The following is a 17316-nucleotide window of genomic DNA, read 5'->3' as shown; positions in this document are numbered from 1 at the left end:
TCATTTTCGTCTATTTTTCAGTCAATGAAAATGACTTTTATTAGCTCTGCTCAGTATTAACTCTAGACCTATATTTGAAATAGATTGAATGGTGACTGTTGCAAACCGAATTTCACAAGCTTACATTCAATTGAAAGTTACTCTGGTCCCATACAAAGTTCCCAAATTCAGTTTTGATCCGACTTCCGGCTCCTACAAAATGATATACGTATTAGAGATTCATTACGTAAATCATCTGGAGAACCCGCATATTCTCCGATAAATTGAAGATTCCCGGGTTCAATGCGCTGCTCGAAGATTGGTTGATTACGTTAAAAATAAGAAAAGATTATCATATCATACCAGGAAGCAACCACGGACAATTAGTATTTTCATTATTTCTCAATGACATTTTTGTCATTTCACCGACCTACAGACTTAAACATGCGGAAGACATGCAATTGTTTCTTGTTGGACGTTCGACTGCTCTTTATTTATTATTTTTATAATGGGTGCAATCGCAACCTCTTCCAACTATGAGTGTGTCTAAATGTCCGACAGTAAACTCCTTGTCAAGGAGGCGATCTGTGGATGTGGCGAAATGAGCCATCCCTTCATCACGGGAAACTAATTTACAACAGCTGATGTCTCTTGATTCAAACCTGAAGAAACTGCTGTTTTCACAACGAGGGATAATACTCATGAGAGAATCTTTTTTTTTAAGGGAACACATCTTTGAACGAGTCAATTGGCCCATACGATGGAAAGGGAAGATAGACCAAGGGTCAGTAGACTTTCTCATTCCGGACAAATTAAAAAAAAATACATATATATATTTTTTAAATAGGTACACTTTTATTTTGTTCTTTTTTTTCGATATCATTTCCATTTATAAGTTATTCCTAGTCAATTTCTCACTTGAGTGTTTTTTTTTGTTTAACCCACACTCACCTTTTCTTTCCGGTGAGTGTTGTACGTTTGCATATTTCTTCCTTCGGTCGATAGCATGTTTTATTTATTTTTTGTATTCAGAGTTTTGTTGCTTCCATTATCAGCACACGTACACGCACACACACACTCTTTGATTAATTTGTACCGTGCGCACACATGAGTTTGCGGTATGCTCTTGAGTAAACCTGCGCTACGTTTTCTCTACGTTCTCTGATTGCATGCAATGCCGAAGTCGACTCTGGACCACAGTTCAAACGTTTACGTTTACGATTATTCCTTTTTATCATATTAAATACTGTACATCATGTTTCCCCCTCGGGGGAGACACGGATTTTTTTTTTGTTTTTTTTTCTACACTGTTCAGGATTAAATCCATTCGCTTAATTTCAGCATTTACTTTTATGTTTTTATGTGCTTTTTTTTCTGCTGTCTTCGCGTATTTTTTTTTTCGTTTTCATTATTATTATTTTGTATTCATCAAGCGACTGCTAGAGCAGGAAAGAATGGATATTTGACTTTTTTTTGTATCTCCCTGGCGCATACAAATACAGCTTATTTGCTTTACTTTTTACAGTAAAATATTGTTGGGTTTCGTTTCTACTTAGTGTCTGGTTTTGTTTTTGCTTATAGTTCAATGTATGTGTCTTATTTTGATAAATTGTAGATTGTTTAGTTTTACAAACTTTTGCTTTATTTCTGCACTTAATTTGTGGTCTACAAATTTACAGACATACTTTTTTTTTCTTCTTTAATTGTTGTGTGGTTCCGTTTTGATTTGTATCGTTTGTTGTTTAAAAAACTTGAATAAAAAAATAAAATTGAGCTACAGTTAATTTTCAGAAATTATAAATTAAATACAGTTTTTTTTTATTGTTTCTACGTGGTATTTTTTGGGTAATGATATAGTATTAGTACTAGTTTACATCTCCAAAATTGTGTTTTTTCTTCTCATTTCTTTGTTAGACCTTTTTTCGCCCTACTTTTAGAAAACTTGGGTCCACACGGTATAGTAATTGAATTTCTGTTTCCTCTCCATCCATCTGGGAGTGTGCTGTCTCATTGTTTCTCTATCTCTCTCGCGCGCGCTCTTTCATCACTCACTCACATTCTGGTCTTTCTGTACATTTCACTGCACTTCCACTCGAAACCTGTTGGTCGAGGCCTGCTTGGATGTGGCAGACTGTCTGCTAATAATGTTTGTTTTTATTTTTTGTTGTTGCTGGCACTAATTTCCAATTGCTGTGACCTCAGCGGTGGGAGTCATCGTCGTCATCGTTACCGTGGATGACGTTGGTGAGGACAGTAGCGATTGGCCCTGGTTATTGCTGTTCAAAAGAACGAGATTGGCTCGGGTTTCGCTGCTACCGGTGACTACCGATGGCGACGGAAAACTGCTGCTACTGTTGTTGCTGTTGCTGTTGTTGGTGTTGCTGGAACCGACCGAAACCATCATGGCGGTTGTTACCGTGGGCTTAAGAACGGTGTTCAGATACTGAGCATTCGGGGTGGCAGCGATCAACGGTAGACCACCCGGTGACTGTCCTACAGTTTTTACCACCTGAGTTCGCGATGAAACAGGTAAAACACACATTCGCCAAGAACCGGTCAGAGAAGCAAAACAATGGGAAGAGGGCACTTTGGATTATTTTCTGCCAACTACTAGCAAAGGGGTTCGCGGACAGCAAAACAATGAATGTTTTGATTTTGACCTAACGGCGACTGACTGACTGAGGGTGGGGAAGAGTTTGTGTATGGGAAAGAGTGAGTGTGTCAAAATTCGTTCGAAACTACCAATGCTGATTGTTGTTGTTGTTGTTGTTGTTGGTGGTGGTGCTGTGGGATTATTGTGGGCACAAAGCGGTGCTCTTAAACCATTTAGTTTCGCGAAAGTAGTGCACCCACCTTTCCCAGCTGGGCAGATGTTTGCGGTCCGGAGGCTGTGGTGAACAGTGCCGGAAGATTGGCGCTATGATCGTACCGGGACACAACCACCGGTGTCAGACCGGACAGCTGACCGGAACTGGTTTGAATCGGTGTGACCACGTGGACGGCCGTTCGACCGGTACTGGATGTTGTGCATTCGGTACCTGAAAAAAAAAAATAAAACGAATAACAATCAATAAACACCGTCACAAGGGTATGACTCGATAGGGAAATTACCTTTCAACGTCAGATTGCCACCGTTGCCAGTGGAGATTGCATTCACAAATGCCAGCTTGCCCGGCTGACCGGTGGTTCGGTACAGTGGCAGTGCAGTGGTACTATTCGTACCGGCTGGCAAGATGTTCAGTTCTGCTCCACCGGGAAGACGAGCTAACTCGGGAGTTATGGTGGTGTTGGTGGCGCTGTTGGGTGCTGGGCCGTTGGGAAATGCAGCATTCGAAACAATGCTGGTGCCGTTGGTACCGTAACCGTTCAGCCCGTTGGTGGTGGTAGAACTGAGCAGGAGTTTATGCAGCTGAGCTCCCGTCATTTGCTGTATCGGTTGCTGCTGGAGCTGCTGGTGGGATGAAGTTTGGCTTGGTTGGCTCGATGGATGACTGGATAAATGCAATGAGCTGGTGGTACTGCTGTTGGTGCCGTTAAAACTCCCATTACCACCGATGGTTGTTCGTAGGGTTGGATTTGATTGCGACTGCACTGCAAGGAAGAATTGTTTGTATTTTTATTTATTTAAAAAAATAATTTTCTTTTTTCTAGGTACCATTCGTGGGAGTACTGAGTTCGATGGTGGCCAGACCATTCGGTGACTGCTGGATAACCCGAAGACCCTGGGTTGACGTCAGCAACTGGATTGGACTAACCACGATGCCACCTTGTTGGACAACCTAGAAGAGCGGATCAAATCAGAACGATGTTTACAACAATGAAATTCAGTTACAAACAACTCACCTTATCAACGGAGGTCAGTCCAACAATGGTATTTCCATTAACCAGCTTGATCACTTTGGTTGCGGGTGGATCAAGCTGCGAACTACCACCGCTGGACGGGGTGGCAATAATTTCTATCTTATTGCCGTCGGTGCGGAATCCGTTCTTCGGCAGCATGGTGCCATTGATCAGCTCCTTTCCGGTGGATGTACTGACCAGTCCGGCCGGAATCGTGGTACCGTTGCTGGTCGTACCGATGATTTGCAAACTGGGGGAAGAACTGGATACTCCGTTCACCGAATTGATCGGAGTGTGATGACTCTGAGAGGAACCGTTTGTCACGGTTGAAGTCACGTTCAGATTCAGTGGTAGCGACTGGATTGAGGTGCCCCCACCGCTCGTCAGGATCGTTGCCGTGACCGGTGTAAATAGTTGAGATTGACTAAACGCGGCTAGGTTGTTACCTGTTGAAAAGAGAAGGTCGCAAATTTTAGCTATTGAAGGTAAATCTTGATTTTTTTTGGTTATGTGGGACACGCATTATTTATAAAATCTAAGACGGTGATATTCAGAAAACTAGTATTTCAACTCAGGTAAAGCTTTTGTTTCGGCGACGAATGGTTTGCGAACAGGCAGTAGTTGCTGAGGGCTAAAACCCGTGAATATGGAAGTTACAGTAGCAATTTTAAATCCAATCAATGCAATTTCACCATGGTAGCTAGCAACTGAAAAAGTACATTCTTCATCTTAATCAATCCATTTTTCATCAATTACGTTCACTGTTGATAGTCTTACCTTTCTCAAGGACGTCGATCAAAAAATTTCCAGGAGCATCCAAAACTACTGAGGCATTTTTGGTCGCCCTGGACGGTTCTCACCTGCACTACACATTAATATTAACTTCAAGCGCGTGATACTTTCCGTCGCACTTGTAGTGTGTCGAGACCGATTAGTAACCTACGACGTTCACAACAATCGACGATGAGCAAATCGAACAAATCTGTATTGTATCGACTCGATTCTATGAGGCAGCAGGGGTTCCACCAAACTACCGAGCAATATTCAAGAGTTGAACGAACAAGTTTTGATGCGAATATGTCTTACTTCACTATGGGACGCCTTTTCAAAATTCGCCTACCAAACACAACAACATCATTCTTTTTCCATGCCATCAGGTCAGGTCAATTTATGACTGAATTTTCAACAGTGTGATTAACCAAAATTAACTCAAAAATTTAGTTTTCTAAAACTTTTGGAAGAAATGAGGAAAACTCATTGCCTTTGTCGTACTCAGACGACGGCATTGAGGTATTCAGTTCCGGTGTTCAACTAAACGAGTATAAATTGTAAACCATGGTCGAAAATAGATTTGTGCGTTAGACGGGGCTGGATGTCGTGAACTAGCAGCAAAGACAGACCTTTAGTGAGGTGTACAGTCTCATTTGGATTGGATTCTGGAACTGAATTCTCAAACTGAATTTCGAAACTGAACTCAAAACCTGGGTTTTGGTCCATCTGAATTCTGACTTTAATTTAACATTTAGAATTCAATTTCAAGGTTACAGTTTCAGAATCTAATCCTAGAATACAGGTTCAAAGTAAAAACTGTGACTCTGGAACTGAATCCTAATTCTACATTCGGGAACTAGATTTTTGGAACTGATTCTAGTGCCTTAATTTATGGTCGGAATTCGTCTCCATAATTCAGATTCAGGAATTCAACTTCAGAATTCTGGAATCTGAACCAAAATTTCTGATCTGAACTCCGAACCAAAATTTTGGAATTCACTTCTCTCACATTTTCAGAATTTAATTCCTCAATTCAGTATCAGAATTCATTTTCAGATATTGGAACTGAATTCATGTTCGGAATTCAGTTTTAACTTTAAATTTGGAAAACTGGATTCTGAACATGAGTTCAGTTCCAGAATTATAGAACTAGGGTCATGAACTGAGCTCTTTAGAACTGGATTTTGAACCTGAATTTTGCAAATGAATTCGGAGCCTGAATTCTCAGGTTCAGGTACTTTAATCCAGTGCCAGTTCCTAAACGCCCAGGATTCCGGTTCTGGTGTAGATAAATAGATGGTGACAAAAAGTACTCAACAGTTGTAAACATCGGATAAATTTCTCAAATCGGTTCTTTTTAGAACCATTAATAACTATCCCAAGTAGCAATCCGCAACTAGTTCTGATGCGACTAAGTCCAAACTATGTTGCAACAAGAGCACGAATATGTTTTTTATGTTATACTGGTTAAAACAATGTGACAGCAATGTTTCTTCATAACATAACCAGTTACGAAATAGTTATTTAGGTTTCAAATCACCACATCTTTTTGTCATATTGAATTAATTATAAATTATAAGCTATCGTAACTTAATTCAAACATATCTTTAATCACAACTTTATTTCTAGCTACTAGTTGAAAATGAGTTTATTTGACTCCAATATTGACAACCTGTAACTAGTTCTGATACCACTTAGCCCAACTATGTTGCAACAAGAACACGAATATGTTTTTTATGTTATGCTGGTTAAAACAAGGTGACGGCAGTGTTTCTTTATAACACAAACATTGAATTAACTATCATTTGTAAGTATTCGTTACTTGATTCTAACATATCTTTAATCACAGTTTTGGTTTTAGCTACTAGTTGAAAAAAGGTTGCGAAACCATTATAAATACGTAAGCGTATATGTAAATCGTTATTATGTGAATTGATGTAGTAATAACTTAGATATTATGAGATTATAACATATAATTTCTTCATTGATTCAGATAGTTATCGATAGGTTTTTCCAACGTTATGATAACGAAAATCCAAACAAAACAACCTTTCTTGGCTTGAATATGGCAAACACAAAGTGGAGTTTCAAGAAGTTTATGAAACATAAATAAAACCAGGATATTACTTTTTTCAAAACAACTTTTTGCCGAAAATAGTGAAAGGCAGAATAGTCATTTTTGTTCTATGCACTGTCATAAACACGAAGAAAATAATATAGGGATTGAACATCGATTGTGATAATTCTATAATTCTCATGATATATGAATTTAAAATGATGAGCAATCACTCTACTTGGAATAATTTTGTGCATTCTGAACAAAGCGTTATTTTGTTGTTTATTTTTTATATCTTTATAAACAGATTTTGATTGAAGGCGCATGAAAAACAGTTAAGTAAAATTGAATTCCGCACGACAGTTTTAAAATCGTTGTGAAATTTGTACCTTGTATCAAGATTGTGATTTAAAGTACTCTTCTGCTTTTTTATTGATGATAGAAAAGTATTCTGGATTCATTCAATGTTTATAATGTCGATGGTGACTAAGTTTCAACTAGTTTACTTGAAAACAAATTATTTTCAAGTTATGAAAAGATAAGTTATTTCAGTATGGCATTACAACGTAACGACAACTTATTTTTAGCCAGCTTAACAACTAGTAGAAATTGCGCTTTTTGAGTCATGCAAGTGGTTAGATGTTAGTAACAATAACTCAAATATCTGGTTGCAAACTAGTCACAAACAAGCTAGCGAAACAAAAATTGTTACTGGGGTAGCTGACCCGTCGAACTTCGTTTCGCCCAAAAAGTTTTTGTTCGAATTTATATTTCCGGACAGCAGGATTGTCAAACGACTAAGTGCTTCACGTATGCCTCCATTGTTTTACAATCAACGGAATGCGACACACACACGCTTTAGCTTAAAAAAGGAGTATCTCAAAAAATTAATGTGAAAATGTGAAATACTTATATTGAAATTGAGCAAATGCACAGATTGTCATCTCATTCTTTGAGTCAATGAACTGAGCAGAGATCTTTCTCTAACGGTTTCGACGGAATGGATATAAGGTGCCACGTTTTATGTGACTCTTACTTCCGGTAATCGATAAAAATGCTCACTAACCATAATGTTGGATTGATAAACTTAACACAATGTTGCAGAGTTTCTCTTCTAGAGTTGTTCTTTCGGTAGAGTAGGATATATTAACAATTTGTTTCCAGCCCAAGTAACCAAAAGTTCTTAAAAAAGAATTTGGCTTAAGTAGCATACAAAACATTCCCAACAGTCCGTTTTTAAAGAATTACTCAAATTTGAATGTTCACCCGACGCAACAGAACAAACTTTGCAGAAGTTCCTTTTACAGCTTTAGAGCAGCGAGAAAGTTTTCTGGCAACATTTTCTGTACGTTATAGTTGCTAAAAAGTACCACGCGTACATTTAAGCTCTAATAAAGTCGATAATTTTCAGGTACTGTGGAACTTTTGGTTGCTTGGAGAGACGACTATTTGATGTTTATCTTACCAATTTTAACATTCTTCACAGAATATGAAATAGAAAATGGCAGTCTCAATCCATTATGGTAATCATCTTGAACATTGATCTAATTGTCACTCATTATGTGTGCTTAGTGTAATCTAAAACATTCGAAAGTAGAAGGCAAGAAGATCTCTTAGTTTGACCTAGCGCTTCTACAGCACAATCTTTTCATTGATTCATTAAAAAAATTTCTAATTTTTTAAACTCGCGCTCACAATGATCAATATTATACATCTGATTTCATTACATATAATTCTTCAACTGGATATCAGAATTTATCTTCTACCTGCAGCGGTAATTTATTTACCAAGCAATAATTTTGATACCCAATTAATGGCGTATGCATGTGAAATCTCCACACAAAATTATTCGTTGCGCGCCAAACGATTTTTTCTACGATCTAGTTTTTGTTTCTTCGACGACCAAACACTTATGCAACTCGTTGCGCCCCAAGCATCAATCGTAGATCTAGCAATCATTGACGACTTTTTCAACGGAAAATTCCATTGTCCATACAAAACAACTTGATATATTTTTCCCACTTTTCCGGCAAATTTTCCTAATTTTTTTGATGTACGAACCCGGTGGGGGTAAAAACTGTTCAAACAAAAAAAAGAATCATGTAAATCCGTCCATCCGTTCTTACGTGATGCGATTACAAAGGAAGATCTCTGCATTTTTATATACACTGAAGTCTATTTTTATGCGAATGTACGTACCGCAAAAAAAACCGCATAACTCTGAAAATTGGCATAAAAAAACCGCATAACTCTGAAACTTCGCATAAAAAAACCGCATAACTCTGAAAACTCGCATAAAAAAGTCGCGTAAAAAACCGCATAAAAAGACCGCATCAAAAAGACCTTAGTGTATATAGAATATATAGATAGATAAAGCAACTATAACATTCAGTTTTGTAATGACTGAGTGGAAACATATATTGAAGAAGCCAAATGAATGAGAAATTCACAGAAAAGATTTTTTTTTTTGGAAAAATACCGCTCAGAGTCATGACTCGAACCAGCGTTCTTATGCAATTTGTGCATACGCGTTCTATCATTTCCGCTACCCTGAGCTGTAGTAGACACAGTGCTACAACAGCACCGAGTTTGTACAGCGTACATTAAACAGAGTTAAAAGATTGGTTTGCGATGAACAGAGAAGAAGCTGGGAAAAATCGATACAAATACAAAACCATGATCATTAACTTTTTATTGCCAAATATTCAAGATATTTTTGTGGACGAAATGGGGTTTCAACAGGATGGTGCCACTTGTCATACTGCGGCCAAAACAATCGATTTATTGAAAGAACATGTTCAACGACAACATTATTTCGAGCAATGGACTGGTGAATTGGACTCCGCGTTCGTGTGATTTGACGCCATTCGATTATTTTTTGTGGCGATACGTGAAGTAATTGGTTTTTGTGTTAAACAAACAAAGATTGATGCTTTGGAAACCAATATTCATTCAACGTGTCTTTGCTGAAATACACCCTCAAATGCTTGAAAAAGTGGTCGAAAATAGTAGTCTTTGCTGCACACTTGTTAAGAGAAATCAATTCAGAGATTACCTTCAACCATAGTTATGAAATTTCTCGAAAGCTTTAGAATTTCTTTGGAATAGCATCCATGGAAATCTAAAAAAATTCTTTAGATAGGTGGATTTTTTACACGGACTTCCGAAGTAAAACGGTTTTTTTTACGCGGATTTTCAAAGTTATACGGTTTTTTTTTGTTTTGTCTTAGAAACACAGAGCTGGTGCTATCCCGAAAAATTTTTTAAGTCAAATCTCTGGCATTTAGAAATTAGAGATTACACCAGATCTCGACGTTCTGTACGAAAATATTTAATATCAAAAATATTTTTTTTTTAGATTTGCGGTTTTTTTTCTACGCGGATTTCCGAAGTAACGCGGTCCCTGTCCCAAAGTCGATTTTGACGTAGGATTACGTCTCTCTTTACTATGCTCACATGCTCCAGGCTTGATTTCTTAAACATTGTTTCGCTGATTTTGTATTTTCTCTAATTGTTTCACGAAACGAATGGAAAAAGATGTAAGATTGTTGTTAATACCACGTTTATTACGAAAACATTGTTTAAATAGTGAAGAAATAGGTCCAAACACGAAACATCAAAATTAACCGAGTCTATAAATAGACCCTGTTGCACGTTTGCTGGCTTCAATCTATTATAATTCATGAACGGATTCACGTCGGGTGCACAGGCTGCCATCTACGCCAAGACAGTGGAACTAAATCCGGCATTTTTCAACTTGTGCTTCAGTCAATGGTGAATATGAGGTTTCGTTCATTTAGGATTGAAAAAAAAAAACTACTAGTTTTTCTGTGAGCATATCTGCTGTTTGAAATTCGCAATGTGAGTTTCGTTTTAAACGAGAGCGATTGCGTCATCCAGATGCTGGTCGTTTACATTGGAGTTCCGATGGCTCTCAATGTTACCTAAAGATCTATTAAGATTACATCATTTACAAATCAATGGTAAAAATCATGAGTTTAGTGCAAATCTAGAATAACTTGATTAGCTTTGTGCACTGTTCGCTGTGCGAAATACGCACCAAACGAGCGCGCAAATGAAACCAGCATTTGGTGGCATTGCGTTCGAGAAAAATGTTCCGAAGTATGTAATATCGTAGAGAATTCTATAATTAGATCCTTCTGAATGCCAGAAATGAGTCCCGTACAGCATTTTGATAGTTTCTTTCACTGAAATTTTGAGATAAATGAGATATTGAAATATATGAGCGTTTGCGTCATCATTCAGCTGCTGGTCGTTCGCATTCGAGAAAAATACACCGAAAAGTGAACGACGCAGAAAAATCAATTAATTGGCCATTCTAAGGGTTTTACAAAGGACTATTAAAATTATTTTTCTTTGAAATATTCAAATCGGTAAAAATAATCCGTTTTGAAAAAAAAAAAATCTAATGAAATAATCAGTATAGTGAACCATTCACAGTGCAGACTGCGCATTAAACGAAGGCAAATAAAACCAACATTCAGTTGCTTTCAGCTCAAGGAAAATGCACCAAACAGTGTTTAATATGGGAGAAAATGGCACCTTTAGGAACTAGAAATTAATCCCAAATAACATTATGCATGTTTCATATCGGAAATCTTACATGAAGCAACTTTCCAAATACTTTAGTTTTGAAAACCTAATATGGGTGAAGCTTAAAGCAGTTATTATGAAACTCAGATCGATTACTAAGAGATGACTATGTCGATTTCGCCGGGTCTAGATTAAAATTAAATGGGCTTTTAATTCCCCCGAGTGTTATTGAATTTAATCCGGATCCGATTTCCGATTTTTGGATTTATAGACACATTTTTTATTTATATTGAGAGCTTTATTCCATTTCTAAACTTCTTTTTCGTAGTGGCAAGATGCCAAATTAGGCCAGAATAGCGAGAGAGCATCATGGCTGCGTAGGAATGGTACAAATAGTTTTTAAGCCGTTCTTCACGGTATATTTTCTTGTTTATCGTTCTGGTAATGATGAAGATTTGGCTTGCTCGACCACAGCTACATATTGTCTGCCAAACCACATATTTTTTAGAAGCTTGAGCTTTCCTTCGTCTTGAAATGTTCCTTTACGCCGTTCCATTGCATGGAAGCATAAAAATACATTCCGGGAAGCTGCTCAAAATTTTCCATCACATGAGTTTCATTGTCCATTATCAAGTAGGAAACGATACAAATTGCAAGTCCGGGTTTAGCCGTCACATTCGGTTTATCGTTTGCCGGCTTCCGGTAGCACTGCAATTAGTGGTCAAAATCGGTTTCGAAAGCGTCTTCTGTAAAAATGTCTATTTGTTATGAATGTGAATGAATCCTAATATAAAATCTCTTGAGAGCTGGTCTCTAAATTATTTCGATTTTTAAGGCTTGTACGATGTTTCCCGAACAAACTTTGTTGTCTTATTCCGAATCAAACAAAGGTATTTTGAACAATCCTACCGTAATATGTGTGAGAATTTGAAAAATATGATAAAAAAACATTGCAATTCTTCTCAGAACTCAGCAACATTCGAATTATTGCGTTAGTCCCGCATGAAGTCCATCCGAGTTAACATCGAGTTCACGCGGATCCAGTGTAAGTTCGGATTTTCTTCGAAGTGAGCATCAATTGAAGATTGATTGGTTATTACTTAGACTAATTACGAGGGGTAAACGGGTAACGCATAGTAACTTTTATTAGTAACTTACCACCAACGATCAACGGTAATGCAGCGGAGGTCGTAGTTCCACTGAAGCCACTGCCAATATTTCCGGCGGTACTGGCGTTGAAGGTGCTGTTCGAAACACTACTACTGCTGCTGCTGCTGCTGCCGTTGCTGCTGATGATGCTGTTGGCAGTGCTCAGGTTAATCCCATTCGGCAGGCTGCCCGCGGTGAACTTCAGCGGCGACGGGCTTCCGTTGTGCGTCTCGGTGGTGACGACCGATACATTCGGAGAACCCTTGGTGGTGAGGGACAACGGTAGAGCGGCCGGAGAGTTGGTGCTTCTGATCGAAACCGGTGGACTGGCACGGAGCGGTGATGAACCGGACATCACTACTGGCGAGATTGTCGTTTGAAGCTGTTGGGTTGGGAAACGGAACGTAATCGGTTAGTACACTTTCTGCAAAACTCAAATATAAATACTGACCGGTAGATTGCCTAACGACGCCGTGGTGGCAACACTGGACAGAGAACTAGACGAACTGTATCGAATCCCATTACGGCCTGGAGCAATGCCCGGGGGATCATTCAATAGATCTGCAAATGAGTCGGGTTGAACGAAATTTGAAATTCAATGCTCAGGATGTGTTATCTGCTAGGTGATCATGAAATAAGATGACATATGGTAACTAAACGGAGCGTAGGAACACAGGTTTTTTTTCGATCGTAATACATATTCAGTATGATGAGACTACGGATTCCATCATCAGCCTGACACTGACTAAGAGTTAGATTAACAAGGTTCTACGGTCTTACCTCTATCCGATTGCACACCATTGCTGCCGGGGATGATGACCTCAGTGTCGGTGGCGAGCCGGGAAAAGTCCACGTCGCCCCACTGGGACAGCTCCCGTTTGAGCAGCAGTATTCGGTTTTGGGCAGCGATTTTTTCCTTCGCCAGCCGTTCCATGTCGTGCTCGTAGTCACGTTCTTTACGTTTGAGCAGCTGTGCGCGGGGGGGGGGAATAATAACGAAACGAAACGAACGAATCAGTTGTCAACGTTTTTACTTTATCACCGAATCATTCGGAATGCTTCGGATTGGAGGCTCACCTGAATGTGTCGGATGGCAGCGTGCAATATCGACAGATTGGACGTTTTCTTTTCATCCGGTTGAAGCGTAAGTTGCTTTTTCAGCTGCTCGAAGCACTCTTTCAGGTGGGCTCTCCGGTTCTTCTCCAGTTTGTTGTGAACCTCTCGGGTACCAACTCTGCGGATGAAAAGTAGTTTTTAGAGATTTTCACGGCACAGTTCTACTGAAATCAAACACTTACCCGTTGCTATTAGAACTGGTTGTTCTTCGTCGGCCACCGGTCGGAATTTGACCAAGCAGTGTGCCGGTATTGGTCAGTCCAAGTTGACCGGACTGGACCAAATGCTGCTGTTGTTGTTGTTGCTGAACAATTACGAGATCATGCGGCAGCGAAGGTGAATCGGATCCATGGGAAGAAGTGATGACACTACCGTTACCGTTGATGGTGATCGGCAGCGGAGAGGACCCGCTGTTGCTGCCACTGAGATTCAGTGAACTGGAAGTGTTGGCACTACTGCTGGTGATGTATCCACTGGAACCGTTGCTTAGATTCAGCGAAGACTGTGAATCGTCTACCGGCGAGATCGTAAGCGTGGACGACGACGACGACGAACAGCCCGACGACGGTGGTGTACTGGACAGGTGATGACCGCCGGCACCGATACTGCTGCTCTTGGTCGAGAGATCAATCGTGAGGGAAGAGGCGGGATGGTGTTTCTGATGGCTACTGCTGCTGCTAATGGTACTGTTGGTACTACTGCTACCGTTACTACCATTGGTCGATATCACAACGAGCGGTGGTGCTGTGGAATGTCCGTTTACGAGGGGATCGTCTGAAATTAGCGAGTGAAATAGGAATGAATTAGATTTCGACTGATTGGGATAACATCCAACGGAAAGGGGAACAAAACCTCACTACTATGGACAAAGGCTTCAATGTTTAAATCACTTTTAAATGTTCAGTTTTTGCAATGACTGAGCGGAAATATATATTGGAGAAGCCAAGTGAAAGAAAAACTAACAGAAAAGATGAATTTTTGGAAAAAGATACGCTCAGAGACAGGACTCGAACCTGCGTTCTTATGCATTCCGTGCATACGCGCTACCATTTCGCCACTCTGATCTTGTTTTAGCCACTCCAAAACTCGAAACAGACATAGTAGCAACGTACATCGAACATGGTCTACATCCTGGCCGTCACCCGGCCGATACCTTACATCCAAACATCTTCTCTGTCCATCAAACACTAGTCCTCTCGCTTTATACCTATTTCTCCGATCAAGCATTGAGTAGGAGAGTGTATTTATAATCGCTTGTCACCTTCTTAATGGTGCCAGTCGCTGGCTGGACATCGAGACAGGACTCGAACCTGCGTTCTTATGCATTCCGTGCATACGCGCTACCATTTCGCCACTCTTTTAAATGCTTCTTTTTAACATTTAAATTTTTAACAAGTTTCTGGTGAATTATAGTAAACAACATTAAGTTAACGCTTGCTTGATGGTTTATGCTGAACCGTTTTTTGGCATTAGCAATTGAACATTAACTGCTAATGCACCGATGAGTCGAAGACGAAACGTACAAAATAACAAAATAGTCAAGAGCATTAAGCACAAACCAGTACAAGTGCCATAGTAAATAGATTTTCTGTCGTTCCCAACTCTTGAAAGTGGCAAAAGGCACACAATAAAATCTTTCGTATCTTTACCCAGTGGATGATAGAAAGTAAACTATGTCCCAGATATAGAAGGCTTTATTAGTGTTTGCGAGTGGTATAAGATCACTGAGCAAAGGCTGAAATTTGAACCATACTGCATATTCCACCGTGCATATTCCGAACATGTTTGACATGTCTTCTGAGTTGTGTTTCATCACATCCAGAGTAGTTGAATTGGCAGAACGATCTACCTATATTGGACTAGTCTGTCCTCTACTGAGTAGTGACGAAGAGCTAATCGCATGAGTTTCATAATGGCAATAATTCAGCGGAATGTTTCTTACTTTAGGACCCCTAAGGACTATGACTGATAGATAAGATAAAGTAAGATTTTTTCCATTTCTATTTCTTGTAATTTCAATTCTACATCGAAAACACATTATTCGATCTTCAATAGAAATAAAAAAAAAAACAGAGTACTTTTTCAATGGTATCCCCAAGTGACGAAGGGAACGCAGGAAATTTCTCACAAATCATTACCCAGCGGGTAATAGAAGGCAAATGGGATTGCAAATGGTGATAGCCACCGGTTTGCATACGGAATAAGATTACGGAGCAAAGACAGAAATTGGAACCACACCGACTGAGAAAAGCTTGAACGTGTTTCAAATGTTCTCCGATCGGATTGCTCGTGTTTCATCCCATCCGGAGTAGTTCGATTGGCAGAGCGATCTACCTGGACCGAGTATTAAGTTTTTCTGGTTCGAAAAGGGAAAAAAATTTAAGGTGAAATCCTCTAAAATTGAAACGAAAAAAAATAAATATTTCAGTGTATTGCTCGGCAAAGAATAATTGAAAAAAATATTTTTCCTCCAAAAAAGATACAATAGTTTAACAAATGCATTATAGCGTTGTAATTAAAGGTGACCGGGTAATAGAAGAGACATAACCGGACAGACACCCCTCCTTCACACTTTCGAATATTGATATTCAGTCTGATTGATTGAGAGCAAACGAACCCATTTTTGGAATTGCTTTGTACAAGCACTTATGCATTTAAATTGGAGAAAATATCGTAATAACTTCTTGGGGATCGATTTGTTTGCCAAAAATGGATCGGATAGTTAAATAAAAATAGTTGACATTCATTCGAATGGTCATTGAGATCAACTCGATGTGGATGGCGGATCCGTTCTGAAAGTTTTACCCATCAGTGTGACCACTTGGCGAGCAATTGCGAAGAATCACTTTTGTTACGTCTTGTTCCGTCTAACCGGCTAGGTTGAATAGTAAAATTGATATTTCATTTCAGCAAAACCGTTATCCGAACACGACAACGACAAACATTCGTCACGAGTTTAGCTTTTTGATGTTCATTAAATCTACACAGCGAAAATGATTTAATACATATTCAGGAGATGCAAAATCACACATAAAACAACTCATAAGAAAGTAATTCATCAAATGATTTATTAATAAACTTGTTAACAAACAATTACAAGGCGAAATTCGCTCTATCGAAAAAGCGAAATGGTGGATGATATTTCTCCGATATTCTGAATGGTGTACTGAAAAAAGACGCAAAAGCGCATTCATGCATAAAAGCAACGGTGTACGGATTGGTCCACCATCCCTCGTATTCTCCAGACCTGGCCCCAAGCGACTAAAGACTGTCCCAGAAAGTATGGACGCACTTTGATTTCACTGTAAATAATTTACAAGTGTTACATATATAAAAAATTTTATTCGATATACTGACAATATTAGACTACAACAACAGAATATTGTTCTCAACATTTGCTACTTAGCCATTGTAGACTAGCTGGCGCACCTTCTTGCGAACGTTCCTTGACGACAAGTTTTGACACTATTTTCCAACCTTTTTCGAACTGTTGAATGGTTTCGGCTGCCGAGACATGTTTCCTAAGATGTGCCTTCGTTAATGCCCAAAATTCCTCAATTGGTCGAAGTTGTGGACAATTTGGTGGATTTGTGTCTTTTGGGACGAAAGTGACATTTTTGGTAGTATACAATTCTACCGTTTATTTCGAGTAGTGGCAAGAAGCAAGATCTTGCCAGAAGACAACAGGATCCTTGTGGCTTCGAATCATGGGTAGAAGTCGTTTTTGTAAACATTCCTTGATGTATATTTCGCTGTTCATTGAAGCAGTGGTGATGAAGGGTTTTGAAATCATACCGCAGCTACAAATTGCTTGCCAGACCATAGCTTTCTTACAAAATTTTTCAACTTCA

The 17316-nt window shown here is 39.1% G+C and overlaps 1 protein-coding gene across 7 annotated transcripts in view; it reads right to left on the bottom strand.

Annotated features, from left to right (window-relative positions):
* Window positions 1–812: 812 nt before the first annotated feature.
* LOC131432391 (mucin-5AC-like) overlaps window positions 813–17316 on the bottom strand; it is a 205720-nt gene continuing 189216 nt past the window's right edge. For 5 of the 7 annotated variants that reach the window (XM_058598629.1, XM_058598627.1, XM_058598628.1 and 2 more), the window contains 10 exons: window positions 13648–14239; window positions 13427–13583; window positions 13130–13319; window positions 12801–12910; window positions 12359–12731; window positions 3823–4265; window positions 3635–3758; window positions 3091–3570; window positions 2833–3017; window positions 813–2488 (listed from right to left, as the gene is read on the bottom strand). In XM_058598629.1, the coding sequence (XP_058454612.1) occupies window positions 2156–2488; window positions 2833–3017; window positions 3091–3570; window positions 3635–3758; window positions 3823–4265; window positions 12359–12731; window positions 12801–12910; window positions 13130–13319; window positions 13427–13583; window positions 13648–14239 (2987 nt within the window). In that variant the 3' untranslated portion in view covers window positions 813–2155. Of the gene's footprint in view, window positions 3018–3090; window positions 3571–3634; window positions 3759–3822; window positions 4266–12358; window positions 12732–12800; window positions 12911–13129; window positions 13320–13426; window positions 13584–13647; window positions 14240–17316 lie in introns of those variants that run through there. The other 2 variants (XM_058598626.1, XM_058598631.1) reach the window with 2 other exon arrangements.

Source organism: Malaya genurostris, chromosome 2, assembly GCF_030247185.1.
Source record: "Malaya genurostris strain Urasoe2022 chromosome 2, Malgen_1.1, whole genome shotgun sequence".
Lineage (NCBI taxonomy): Eukaryota > Metazoa > Arthropoda > Insecta > Diptera > Culicidae > Malaya > Malaya genurostris.
The sequence above is the reverse complement of the archived record's forward strand: the minus strand, read 5'-3'. Positions and strand labels throughout refer to the sequence as shown.